The sequence below is a fragment of the Littorina saxatilis genome, linkage group LG11, assembly GCF_037325665.1.
Source record: "Littorina saxatilis isolate snail1 linkage group LG11, US_GU_Lsax_2.0, whole genome shotgun sequence".
Lineage (NCBI taxonomy): Eukaryota > Metazoa > Mollusca > Gastropoda > Littorinimorpha > Littorinidae > Littorina > Littorina saxatilis.
Window position 1 is genome coordinate 21681263 of NC_090255.1, and position 15000 is coordinate 21696262.

Here is a 15000-nt window from a genome sequence, read left to right on the forward strand (position 1 = left end):
CGCCGGTTTTGGCCCTGATACGCCGAGGCCAAAACTGAAAATTAGTAATTAACACGTGTTCTGTGTAAGTAACAGTAATAAAGCTAACTGACAGTGTTAGTTGTTAATTTTCACGAACGGTTTGCTTGAGCCAAAACCTAAAATTACTAATTTTCCCGTGAAAATGAGTAACTAACAGGTGAAAACAGTAACTGACAGCGTTAATTAGTAATTTTCACGTGATAATGGGTAACCCCAGGGTTTGGCACTAGTAATCATAGAGACGCGCTGATGAATAAAACTCGCCAATGACGGGAAGAAAAAAGTTGGGGCGGAGGGGTGAGGTGGGATGTTGTTGGTGGGGGGCGGGGGGGGGGGGGGCGTGTGCACAGGAACCAGAGCCTATTAGGGACATGAGGTGTCTATGCGCTAAAATGATAAATACAAATATTACATGTACATGTTTTAGTTTGAGGCCGCGCAAGGTAGTGCAAGGTCGCGTGCGGTCGTGTAGTGTTTAGTCAGACCGCCCTTGGCACAAAGCCTCCAGTGGCAAGTGCGATGAAGATGTAAACGGACATATGGGGGCATTTGTTTAAATATCTGGAGTCCATTTCCAGCTTAGTACCAAGGGGCCAGTTTCACTTCAAGTGGAGCTGCCAACTATCAATTACAGTGGGGATAAACTGTGGGCCAGACACACAGCTTGCTAATTGTCTGGCTGACATACTGGTGCAAGATAGTTTGCCGCCGACCAGTCCTAGCACTAACCCCATATAATGCCAGAGGTCAGGCGAGGTAGCCACTAGACAGCCAATTTGTAAAAAGTATTAGGTATGACTCGGTTTGAATTTCTTTTATTTATGACGTTGAGCAGTGACGAAAAATTGGATATGACGCGTTCTCAGAAGTTCCGAGCTTCCTTTATTTTTTCTGTGGTCAGTGAAGTAGGCCCTATAACAATCCTAACAAGAAATTCGACGGATCGCAATTTCCCTACCACATACACACCCTCCGCTTTGCTGTTTTATCCTCTCACTCTCTGTCTCCCCCGTATTATATAAACATACTATTTGGGTTTAGTGTTATAATTATTATTCTGACATTTGTTGTACATATAAATGTATAGACAAGCGCTGTGAACATGTATTTGTGCATTGACGTTTTTATGCACTATACACGTTTTCATTCATTCGTACATTGCAGTAAATCAACACACCCCCCCCCCCACCACAAAAAAACACCACCACCACAAACACACATTAACACACCAGATACGTGTGCTTCCAAAACGATCTATAACTATGATAAACAATAAATCATATCTCTATTTTTTTCACAAAATGATGTTTTCTAATTGCAAATGTGCAAAGGGAATTGTATCTCTTCCTTAAATCATGAATGACTAAAATCAATCGGGAAGTGCTGAAACTTTGAAAGTTGGGGGGGGGAGGGGTGGGGTGGGATGTTGTTGGTGGGGGGCGGGGGCGTGTGCACAGGAACCAGAGCCTATTAGGGACATAAATAAATCCCTGCGCCTTGAATATGTGCGCGATATAAATTGCATAAAATAAAAAATAAAAATAAATCCCTGCGCTTAGAACTGTACCCACGGAATACGCGCGATATAAGCCTCATATTGATTGATTGATTGATGAGGTGTCTATGCGCTAAAATGATAAATACAAATATTACATGTACATGTTTTAGTTTGAGGCCGCGCAAGGTAGTGCAAGGTCGCGAGCGGTCGCGTAGTGTTTAGTCAGACCGCCCATGGCACAAAGCCCCCAGTGGCAATAGGTCACGTGACAACAACCCATGCGATCTCTCAAAGGTGCTTTGCAGTAGATGACCGCTCCTTGTAGCGTATCACCAACTCATGTCCCTAAAAAGAAAAATTTCCTGTGAGGACGTTAAGGACCCCCCATTTCGTGACCGCTCCTGCGGCCATCAATAACAAAGCGCACAAATCGACCAGAAAGATTTGAGGCCCTGTTAAGCAAATAATAGTTTTCTTCTCAGTTGGCTGTCGTGATCCCCCGCTGTGGTATAGTCTTGCCTTACGGCGCTATAATACGCAAGGCGGCAGGTGTGAACGAAGCGTTCACATTTGCGTTATGAAATCTGTACATAAGCGGAAATACGAACATCAGAATAACACAGGTGGGATCGAACCTAGCCGAGCCTTTCGCCTTGTGTTTTTTTTGTTTTGTTTTAAATGATTGCCGTATAACGTTATTGTGTGTTTTGTTTGCTTAACGCCCAGTCAATCAACAAGGATCAACGCAGGGCGGTGCTGCTTAGTCATTTAACGTGCGCCACAATCAAGACAGAAGTCGCAGCTCAGACGTCATGTCTCATGCTCACCCAACTACAGTACACTGGCATCTGGCCGACCAGTTCTAGCACTAACCACATAATGCCAGATCAGATGCAAGGCGTGGCAGCCACTAGACGGATTGCACATTAAAGTATAACATTTCATCTCACACGGCATCACTGCAGAGCGCCTAGAACTGTACCCACGGAATATGCGCGATATAAGCCTCATTGATTGATTGATTGATTGTTTTAATCTAAGGTAAGACTCGGCCGGGGAGCTAACGTACGACCTCCCGCTTACGAGGCGGACGCCTTTACCACTAGACCACCGTGTTGCGGTACCGTAGATCGTCCTGAGATGGTCTGTGTTATTGACGGGACGGGACGTGAAAGGGATAGTGTCACCGTGGCCGTTTTGCCTGGTTCACGGCCGATTTGAGCTGAATGGCTGATATATTTATTGTATGTTGCTAGAGCTACCTTTACCCTAGTTTTCCAAAAAAAAATGCTATACACTCAAGGAGGACAGCTCAAAGGTGGCTAGTTTGAGCATTCGCCAAAGACGGACTCCTCAGGGGAGATAATCCCCTGAAGAAAGACGAAAACGTTACCCATCAGTTTCCAGTTTCCGAACAGCCTTCGATTCAAAATGGCCAGTATTGTTCGTGGAGCTTGATGATTGATATTGTACTGGAAAACAATGTGTAGAGTGTTTAAATGGAACAAGCTTTTGATTATAGGGTTGTAAGCCATCAGGAAGATATGGAAAAACCCGGCGGAGGCAGAGTCACTGCTTCCAAGAAAACGGCAAAAACGAAAGTAGGGTTAGTTTGCCAATCGCTGACATTGTTCGATCAAGCCCCATCAGCGGGGAAGTATCATTATGTTGGGTCTGGATTGCCATAGCAGTAGTCCCGAGGTAATAGGAGACAGATAATTCCGTAGATACAGCAGCTTTAAAGTTAAAGGGATACTGTCTACGGGGCCATTTTGCCTGGTTTGGGGAGCATCTCGTTACTCCCCCGTATCGTTACTCCCCCGGCTCGTTACTCCCCGGCTCGCTAACTTACAACTGTCAGATCTGCCTGTACATTCGTGTACAGTACATCTTTGAATTTTTTAAAATATATTTTAAGCAGAAGAGATACTATTTCAGAATGGTTGACTCTGTCATGCCTGTGATAGTTCTTGGTGATGTGGTCTTTTATAAGAGGGAAAAACATCAATTAGGACCATTCATTAATTTGAGTAGTCTCTGGTCACATTTTTCAGGTGGTCTCTGCGGGTAATGTTAAAAAGGAATCCGGTCCAACCATAGCCTAGATGGTCTTTTAAACGAGGTGGCCTCTGTTGGCAATGGTTTCTCAATGCAAGTTTTAGGCTAGTGTATGGGTTTGGTGCAGGATAAAGGGGTTCAGTGACAGGTGCATGGTTCAAGATTTAAAACATGGAGGTCTATGCATGGCCTCTTTCATTCTCTTTTTCTCTGAACAAATTGGACCAACTTAAGGAGGCGGCGGGGGGGGGGGGGGGTGTAAGGAAGATGGATGGGAGATGGGAGTGCTATGCCTAGATGCCTTTCGTGTGAGACCACCACACATATTCTACCCATGCAAATGAATATGACTCTTGCTCACGAAGTTTGTCGGTAATAGATGATATCTGTACCTTTTTTTTCGTGTATTATTCTGCATGTGTGTTTGTTTCCATGTGGTCTTTGTGCGGAGTTCTCTCCCTTTACTGTCATTATGAAGAAAAAATGCAATAGTTTTGAATGTTTAAATCTCTTAAGAAGTTCTTTCGGCCGTGAAACATTATTATATTTAGTTTAGAGTTGCATAGCACTAGTATGGGGGCGATAGAAGAGATTTTAACGTAGGGAAAGTAGTTTTGTGTAACAGTCATATTAACCTTTATTTTACATTCATTTTGTATTCGTACCACACGCCGTTCTGTTGCCTGTTAAAAATAGGTCGATATTCTGCACTACTTTGCATAGGCACTCCTGTTCGTACACCTCAACATTCTGCACTCCTTGTTTTTGTATAATACGACCTTCTGCACTCCTACATTAAAAAGCGCATGTAAAGATTGCAGCTATTTACAATATTTCTTATTTCATCTTGTCTTGATGAATGGCAAACACATTAACAAGTTTCAAACTTAAAAAAATGCAAGGTTGAAAATAAAATATTTGATATACACATTGTGGTTGTCATCTAAATAAAAGCGGCATTGCGCACTCCTTTTTGACCATTAAATATCTGCGCAAGTTTAGATGCAAAAGTTTAAAAATCGATGGCAACAGATATCCCGTCATACATTTGTGCCATGTACAGCTTTTATTCGTGTGTTTTTTGTAGAAAGGAATACAAATATACTATATTGGCCAGGAGTGCACAGTGCTGTTCGTAAAGCTCTACATTATGCACTCCTTGTATTCGTATAACACGACCTTCTGCACGCCTACACTCAAAAGTGCTAGAAAAATTCAGCTATTTACAATATTCCTTACCTAATCTTTTCTTGAGGTCAAGTAAATACATTTCAAAGCTCAACAACTACAAAAACACAAGGTTTAAAAACATATTTCACCGCCACGACATTTTGGTTGTCTGTATAAAAATAAAAGCGGCATTGCGCACTCCTTTTTGACCATTAAATATCTGCGCAAGTTTAGATGCAAAAGTTTAAAAATCGATGGCAACAGATATCCCGTCATACATTTGTGCAATGTACAGCTTTTATTCGTGTGTTTTTTTGTAGAAAGGAATACAAATATACTATATTGGCCAGGAGTGCACAGTGCTGTTCGTAAAGCTCTACATTATGCACTCCTTGTATTCGTATAACACGACCTTCTGCACGCCTACACTCAAAAGTGCTAGAAAAATTCAGCTATTTACAATATTCCTTACTTATTCTTGTCTTGAGGTCAAGTAAATACATTTCAAAGCTCAACAACTACAAAAACACAAGGTTTAAAAACATATTTCACCGCCACGACATTTTGGTTGTCTGTATAAAAATAAAAGCGGCATTGCGCACTCCTTTTTGACCATTAAATATCTGCGCAAGTTTAGATGCAAAAGTTTAAAAATCGATAGCAACAGATATCCCGTCATACATTTGTGCAATGTACAGCTTTTATTCGTGTGTTTTTTGTATAAAGGAATACAAATTATACTATATTGGCCAGGAGTGCACAGTGCTGTTCGTAAAGCTCTACATTATGCACTCCTTGTATTCGTATAACACGACCTTCTGCACGCCTACACTCAAAAGTGCTAGAAAAATTCAGCTATTTACAATAGTCCTTACTTAATCTTGTCTTGAGGTCAAGTAAATACATTTCAAAGCTCAACAACTACAAAAACACAAGGTTTAAAAACATATTTGACCGCCACGACATTTTGGTTGTCTGTATAAAAATGGCATTGTGCACTCCTTATTAACAATCAAATAATTCGGCGAATTTAGATGTACCAGTTTAAAAATCGATACCAACAGATAGCCCGTAATGCCTTTGTGCAATGTATAGTTTGTATTCTTGTTTGATTATGCACCTCTTCTATTTGTATAAAAGGACCTTCTGCACTCCTGCATTAAACAGGGCACGAAAATGCAGCTATTAACAATATTTCGTATATTCATCTTGTATTGAGGTCAAGCAAATATATTTCAAAGCTTTAAAGCTAAAAAAAACCACAAGATTGAGAAAACTTTGACAGACACATTTTGGTTGTTTTCTGTATAAAAGCGGCGTTGTGCACTCCTTTTTTTATAATAAAATATATCGGCGATCTTAGATGCACAAGTTTTAAATTCGATACAAAAAGATAGCCCGTGATGCATTTGTGCAATGCAAAGCTTTTATTCTATGTTTTTGTAGAAAGGAAGAATACTATATTATATATGACCTGGAGTGCACAGTGTAGGAGTGCATAAGGAAAAGGAGTGCACAATGTCGGCCTATACGAACAAAAGAGTGCACAAGGTCGCCTTTGTACAGACACACACACACACTCACACACACACACACACACACAACCACCACCAACACCACTACCACCCTCGTTTCGATTCCAGGTCTGTATTAAAACATTTAGTCAAAACTTGACTGAATGTAAAAACAGTATCGGTGTTACCTGCTACGAATGCCAGGATAGCAGCGACGATAGGCAACTTGTCCAGTTCCATGAAACACATCAGGACTCCCACCACCACACACCCCGCGAGCACCACAACGCCGATGATTCCAAAGGCTCGGCACACATCCAGATATTCTGGAACATGAGTATTCGTTATAAAACTGTGCAACATAAACACCAAATAAACCACACACCCACAGTAAAACACCAACAAAATATTGCAACACTTTCGTTTTACTTTGAAAGCTCGTAACGCTTATCTAAACTCAAAAAAAAATAACAGAGAAAAACAAAATATGCAGTTAGACGTGCGTGCAAGATGTATATGACTAGCAAGATTACGTTTAAATGCTCCGTAAGTCCAACAACCATAACCTTTTTAAATGTTGGTAACTTCTTCTAAAGGCACAGTAAGCCTCCCTTAAACCATCACAGAGCTCCCCGAGCGTCTACATATAGTACAAGCATACTTCCATTTGAACGCTCACCGAACGGGAACATCCTGGCTGCTTTCTGTCGAGCGTGAGAAATTTTCAAAGAATTTATTTTCGTGGACTTGGTCCTCAACAACAATGGCGCCTCGTTTTGGTGCTGGACGGCTGTTATGAATACCGGAATTCAAGCCCGGACAGTAAGCCTCCCGTAAACCATCACAGATACAGTCAGGCTTTTATACACAGTACAAACTTCCTTCCATTTGAACGCTCACCAAACGGGAACATCCTAGGTGCCCTACGTAAAGAGCGAGCAATTTATAAAGAATTAATTTCGCAGATTGTCTCGAACACTTTTTGGACCCATCCTGAACTCGGGTCAAACATGAGTTACTTCCCTTCGGGTCTCATTCTATCGATGTAAACTGGCGATAGCCGTGAATCGATGATTATCAAAATGTTTTTGGACCGTGGTGCGTTTTTGCGCTAGACCTAACTTTTATAATCTAAATAATAAATTGACAGCTTGTTACACAAACATTCTTTAATCATAAAAGAATTCTTTTTTCATCAAGACAAGATCAGTACAATTCGAAGTTGTGAAAGTTTTAACAAAGAAAAGCCCGGAAGCAGGGTCACGCAAGGGTCGTAGCAGACGACGGTTTATCAGTGCATCGCCGTTCCTCTCAACAGTCAAAAGCCATTGCTAGAGTTCTTGTGAACCACAGCCGTTTGTTTCGTGCATAAAAACGTGCTATTGTAAATAAGCTCACATCGAGTCGCATTCAAATGACTAACTGACGACTACATTGTGAAAAAGGGAAACTGGATCACACGGGTTCACGATGGCTCAGGGGTAAGATAAACCACGCAAAAATAAATTCTTTGAAAATTGTTCGCTCTTTACGGAGGGCACCTAGGATGTTCTCAATCGGTGAGTGTTTAAATGAAAGGGTGTTTGTACTGTGTGTAAAAGCCTGACCGTATATGTGATGGTTTACGGGAGGCTTACTGTGCCTTTAATCTGCCTATTCATGTATGTTTGTACTTAAGTGCCGGTTAGCCTATGTGTCCGTGAGCGAGTGCGTGGACGCATGTTTGTTTACTGTGATGTGTAAATAAGTGTGTGTGTGTGATCGTACGTGCGCGCATGTGTGTGTGCATGTGTGTTGTTGTTGTTGTTGTTGTTGTTGTTGTTTGTTGTTGTTGTTGTTTGTTGTTGTTGTTGTTGTGTGCAGGGCCGAACTAGGTAAGTACTAGGGGGGGGGGGGAGTTACAGATGGGGGTCCAGAGGGCGAAGCCCCTTGGTGGGGGTCCAGGGGGCGAAGCCCCGTTGGTGGGGGTTGCAAGGGGGCGAATCCCCCTTGAAACTGAACGTTTTTTTATATTTCTGGAGGGAAAGGAAGCCTCTCCTTGAACGAAAAAGGTAAATTCGACAGCAAGCTGTACAGGCAATGAAGAAGAATTGAGATTGTAAGGACTCATACTTTTCATCACAAAAATCGTTAAAGAAAAATGTCTTGAGGAGGTGAGAGGTGCGATTTCTCCTCGGATTTCATGATGATCCAGATGCAACCCCCCCCCCCCTCCCTCCCCCACAAAAAAATGCATTTGGGAGGTACATGCTTAAACCAGGGGGGAGGTTGCGCAACCCCTGTAACCCCCCCCCTAGTCCGGCCCTTGTGTGTATGGGTGTGTGTGTGTGTGTGTGTGTGTGTGTGTGTGTGTGTGTGTGTGTGTGTGTGTGTGTGTGTGTGTGTGTGTGTGTTTGAGTGAGTGTGTGTGGCATGTGTGCTCTGATAATTGACTATTGACCAATTGTTTAACATTGTTAGCATGAAATGAAGAATCAAACAAGTCGCGTGAAGCGATATAAAAACATTTAATCAAGCTGTCGGCATTAAAGTAACAGATTAACACCTAAAAACCCGCATCGCCGAGACTGTATCAAGATAGTCTCGACTAACCACCCCCAAAGACCGTGACGGGTCACGCTCGTCTCTGCGTGGCGTGCGAACGCAGATACTTACTTAACCGATTTTCTGTAATTCTGAGCACACTTTTAGAGTAAACATAACATATGTTTAAATTTTTGAATTCAGGAGAAATTGAGAAATACGAAGCAATCATTGTTAAATCTGTTAGTGAAAAATCGATTTAAATGACAACTTTAATAAGCAAACTAAATCACTAGTTTGTAAGTCTCCAAGCTGAAATGCAATACCAAAGTCCGGGCTTTGTCGAAGATTACTTGATTAAAATGTCAACCAATTTGGTTGAAAAATGAGGGCGTGACAGTGCTGCTTCAACTTTCACAAAACGCCGAGTATAACGTCATCAAAGACATTTATCAAACAAATTAAAAACAACTTCTGGGGATATACATGTTCAATTTCATGAAGATCGGTCCAGCAGTTTTCTCTGAATCGATCTACACACACACACACACACACACACACACACATACACACACATACACACACACACACACCACCACCACCACCACCCTCGTCTCGATTCCCCGTCTATGTTAAAACATTTAGTCAAAACTTGACTAAATGTAAAAACAAGAAAGGTAAGTTGTTGGAACGTTGTTATTGACAAATTGACACATTTGCAGGCGGCAGGAAAATCAGCCAAGCTAAGTTCTTGTTGTTTATTGTTTGTCTGTGCTCTTAAAAGACCGTTGGGTGGACATATTTGTGACTGTAACGTACACTTGTCAATAACAATGTTCCAACAACTTACCTTTCTTGTTTTTTGATTCTGAATTTTGGAACGTTGGCAGTCTCGAGTTTTAACATAGAGGGGGAATCGAGACGAGGGTCGTGGTGTATGTGTGTATGTATGTGTGTGTGTGCGTGCGTGTAGAGCGATTCAGACCAAACTACTGGACCGATCTTTATGAAATTGTACATGAGAGTTCCTGGGATTGATATCCCCGAACGTTTTTTTCTTTTTTTCGATAACTACCTTTGATGACGTCATATCCGGCTTTTTGTAAAAGTTGAGGCGGCACTGTCACACCCTCATTTTTCAATCAAATTGATTGAAATTTTGGCCAAGCAATCTTTGACAAAGGCCGGAATTCGGTATTGCATTTCAGCTTGGTGGCTTAAAAATTAATTAATGACTTTGGTCATTAAACATCTGAAAATTGTAAAAAAAAGTATTTTTTTATAAAACGATTCAAATTTACGTTTATCTTATTTTCCATCATTTGCTGATTCCAAAAACATATAAATATGTTATATTTGGATTGAAAACAAGCTCTGAAAATTAAATATATAAAAATTATGATCAAAATTAAATTTTCGAAATCAATTTAAAAACACTTTCATCTTATTCCTTGTCGGTTCCTGATTCCAAAAACATATAGATATGATATGTTTGGATTAAAAACACGCTCAGAAAGTTAAAACGAAGAGAGATACAGAAAAGCGTGCTATCCTTCTCAGCGCAACTACTACCCCGCTCTTCTTGTCAATTTCACTTTGCTGCGTTGCATTGCGTTCAGTTTCATTCTGTGAGTTCGACAGCTACTTGACTAAATGTTGTATTTTCGCCTTACGCGACTTGTTTTTGGATTTATTTTAGCATTAAATGCAATTTTGAGTGTGCGCGCTCTGTGCAGGCGTACCTGTGTACGGTGGTAGTAGGCCGAGTTCTTGATATCTGAATGAATTATTTAATCTGATGGCTGTATACGTATGTAATAACGCCTCTGAGTGATGCGATGTGATTGCAAGAGGTATTGTTTTGAATAGTCGTATTTTTGTATATGCATGGGCATTCAAGTTTTCTTTTTTATCTTCCACGAAGATTTCCGATAATTCTTTTTGCAATTGTTTTGGGAGTACGACGGTCCTCAAATTAGTTAGATTAACATTGACAATGAATACATCAAAAGAAATAGAAAGTAAACTTACCTCCAAAGGGGCCAAGTTCATCAATGTCGGCGCACATATCATTTTCAACACAGTATCTCCAGAGGCCGAAACCATACTCACCGTCCACAATCCAGCCAGGTGTGGCTAAACCCACTATCTGGAAGATGAGCCCCACACCGCCACACACCATACCCACCAGGGCAGGAATCGGCGGCATCTTGAAACCCATTGCTTACAGTCCAGGCTACGTTAGTTCAAATGTTGCAAATATTCAAGGTCGAAGAGAAGACGAGTTTGTTATGATATAGGAAATCCTAAAAATACCGCTTAAGTACAGTTCATTAAACACAGATGCTCACGAAACACTCAGTCGTGTTTTCAAAGAAGAAGAAACGGTGCAATAAAGCATGCTCCCGAATGGAACTCAGCATTAACAGTACTAATATTCTGTAACCCAAGTCCTGCACTCGAAACTTGTGTGAACCACTGAGTGATTACTTCACAAGCTCCTACATTCAGTTGGGATCGATATAAAGAGGTGTATACGCCTATTCAAGCAAAATGTATGGCGTCGTTTGCTGGTTTTGAGCCTATAGAAACGCCTTATGTAGTCTTCCGAGAAGTCAACACGTCACCACAATAGCCAGAAAACCATTCTGCCAAAACCGCGAACAAACCACTCCCTGCATAACAATAACAATTATCTAACGTTAGCGATTAGGTAAACATGCTCTTTTTGTATACAAAAAGCTAAGAAAAACTGTTTCTTGTAAATCTTCAACTCACTACAAAATACAGAAATCAGCAGGTTGTAAGATGCTATCAACATAGTCTTTTATTTGTACGTTTCATCATCACTCTTTTTCGCTTACATCCTGTCAGAGTTGTCCTTTTTTTGTCAAAAGAAACATGGTTTTATTAATGGAATACAGGATATTGGTCATCTGGAGAAACAAAATGTAATTACGGTCGTGAGAGATGGGAAAAAATGGAACAAGGGACTGCAGGTGAGAGAAATAGAACAATATAAGAATATGATGTACAAAATGTACTCAACAAAAATCAGCGACAAGAATACAAAAACAAGAACCGGTTTCGACTAATCGTCTTCGTCAGCACAAGTTACAAAAATAATAAGTTAAACAGAAGAGTAGACAGAGATGGAATCAAAGTACTGTTTCATACAGTACAAGTGTTAGATAAATCTTAGTTACTCCATTTAAAAACATCATATTGATCTAAACCATCTACAGTATTTCTAAACAAATGCTGGTCCGTCACTTTTTGTTACTGATGACAGAAAGATGAATTGAGGCTGAAATTTACAAACTGAACAAGAAAACTGAATTTATGTGTGCAATGACGTACATTATGGAGGAATGTAAAACCATAAAAGGAAAAGCAGCAGACAACGCAACTGCCAACTGTTGGTTAATTTGGTAAGATTAGAGTGTTCTCGTAACAAGGGACTATCGTTACATGGGACATGAATATTACATTAACATAACTATTACAAATGCTTTTAATTTTGATTGTATTTATGTTTAAACCAATATGAGACAGTATAACAAAAAAGTTGTCAGCACGAAATTGATGGGTTTTTATCCGGTTTCTGGTGTATATTGCAAAGTTTCGTATGGGACACCGTAACGATAGTCCCCGTGCTTTTGAAATGTTGCTGGCAACGTGTAATTCGTGTAGTAGGGTTGAACCATTTATTATGTACGTCTAAGTAACTGATACCTGATATGATGTGAAGTGCTTATAGTTTGCTTGATGAATATTCAAGAGAAATACAATGATGTCCATGTTTCACAAGGACAGCGTTAAGGAATGACTAACACTGATGCCAAGAAAATAAGAACACAAACACATACGTGAAACACAACGGCAATTATTATAATAAAAAAAACATAAAATCAAATCTTCGAAGGTCTCTCTCTCTCTCTCTCTCTCTCTCTCTCTCTCTCTCTCTCTCTCTCTCTCTCTCTCTCTCTCTCTCTCTCTCTCTCTCTCTCTCTCTCTCTCTCTCTCTCTCGAAGAGAAGTTAAAAATAAATTCCTGTTGTGCAGCGGGATAAAGTATTCTCTCATACCTCGGAGATATATACCTTCAATCGCTCGCAGCGACGTCACGTGACATTTTAGATGGTGGAAGAGAATGCTGTCGCTTATTTTCCTTCTGAGGATGAGGGTTTAACATGGATCGGGAACTTACAGGACAACCGTGGCTGTGGTTGCAATTTTGGATAGTTCTTTCCGTGAATGAGCATCGTTTTAGTCTTAACTGAACTCAGAAGGAAAATAAGCGACAGCATTCTTTTCCACCATCTAAAATGTCACGTGACGTCGCTGCGAGCGAGTGAAGGTATATCTCCGAGGTATGAGGGAATACTTTATCCCGCTGCACAACAGGAATTTATTTTTAACTTCTCTTCGGTCGAACCGAGGTGCAATACCTCCTCTCTTTCTTAGTCTCTCTCTCTTTCTTAGTCTCTCTCTCTCTCTCTCTTTCTCTCTCTCTTTCTCTCTCTGTTCGTCTGTCTGTCTCTTCCTCCCTTTCTTTTTCTTTCTCGATCTCTCTATCTGTCTCTCTCTCGCCCCCCTCGCCCTTCCGCACACACGCGCGCGTATACACACACACACACACGCACACACACACACAAACAAACACACACACACATACACACACACACACACAAACACACACATACACATATATGTTTACATACACACATACACACGCGCGCACTCACTCACTCACACACATTAACATAAACCAACAGTGATACACACATAAACACAAACAAGCACGCACACACACACACACAGCCATTGCCATACGCACACGCAAATACACCCACACACTTTATTGCACGCAGATATGAAGGTGGGGGAGGGCAGAGACAGAGAGAGAGAGAGAAAGAGAAAGAGAGAGAGAGAGAGAGAGAGAGAGAGAGAGAGAGAGAGAGAGAGAGAGAGAGAGCTCTTTTCCTCTTTATGCCTCATCACAATAACACGCAAGTTTTACTATCTGCACACATTCTTCTCGCTCTGACTTTTTGTGGACGTCAGCCTTTTAAAACTTGACTCGGTCCGATCTCGTGAAAAAAGCAGACAACGCGATCTTGCAGCAAATACAAAATGACACATGCAGTAGCGTATTTTACTACCAAAACACACACAAGCAAAATAATACACCCACACAATTCATTACACGGAAATAGGAAGGTGGTGGGGAGGGGAAAGAGAGAGAGAAAGAGAGAGAGAGGGAGAGAGAGAGCCGAGCGAGACAAGAGACAGAGACAGACAGAGACAGAGACAGAGCAGAGAGAGACAGAGACAGACAGAGAGAGAGACAGACAGACAGACAGAGCAGAGAGAGACAGAGAGAGAGAGAGAGAGAGAGAGAGAGAGAGAGCCGAGAGAGACAAGAGACAGAGAGAGACAGAGACAGAGCAGAGAGAGACAGAGACAGAGAGAGAGAGAGCGAGACAGACAGACAGAGACAGAGCAGAGAGAGACAGAGACAGAGACACAGAGAGAGAGAGCCAAGAGAGACAAGAGACAGAGAGAGTTCTTTCTCTCTTATGCCTTATTCTCTCTTATGCCTTATCACAATAAGCCACAAGGGTCACTTTCTGCACGTATTCTTCTCTCTCTGGATGTTTAGGGTCGGCAGCCTTTTCAATCATAAGTTCGATCTTGTGAAACAAGCAACACACACACACACACCCCCCCTCACATACACATGCACATATATTCACCCAGGAACACACACATACACACACACACACACACACACACACACACACAACCTCAAACACCCCCCCCCCGACACACACACATCCACACACACGAACATATACTTTCACACACACACACACACACCACCCTTAACAGACACTCATATATACACTAACGCACACACACACACACACACACACACACGCACACACACACACACGCACACACACACACACACACGCACACACCCACTCACAACACACACAAACACACACACACACACACACACACACACACACATGGGCATACAACAAAAATTGGATTATTTAAACATGTATTGTCATAAATGGGGATTAGAAATTAATAAAGATAAAACTCAGATGGTGGTTTTTTGCAAGATAACCCCCAAAATAAAGACAATATTCAAATGCGGTGAAAATATAATCAAAACAACCGACCAATACAAATATTTAGGCAT

At 41.2% G+C, this 15000-nt stretch overlaps 1 protein-coding gene across 1 annotated transcript in view; it reads right to left on the reverse strand.

The window, feature by feature from the left end:
• The window catches only part of LOC138980832 (lens fiber membrane intrinsic protein-like), a 19659-nt gene extending 8410 nt beyond the window's left edge, over positions 1 to 11249 (reverse strand). The window contains exons 1-2 of the mRNA XM_070353714.1: positions 10816 to 11249; positions 6450 to 6587 (exon numbers count right to left, since the gene is read on the reverse strand). Of these exons, the coding sequence (XP_070209815.1) occupies positions 6450 to 6587; positions 10816 to 11005 (328 nt within the window). The 5' untranslated portion in view covers positions 11006 to 11249. The remainder of the gene's footprint in view (positions 1 to 6449; positions 6588 to 10815) is intronic.
• Positions 11250 to 15000: the final 3751 nt, after the last annotated feature.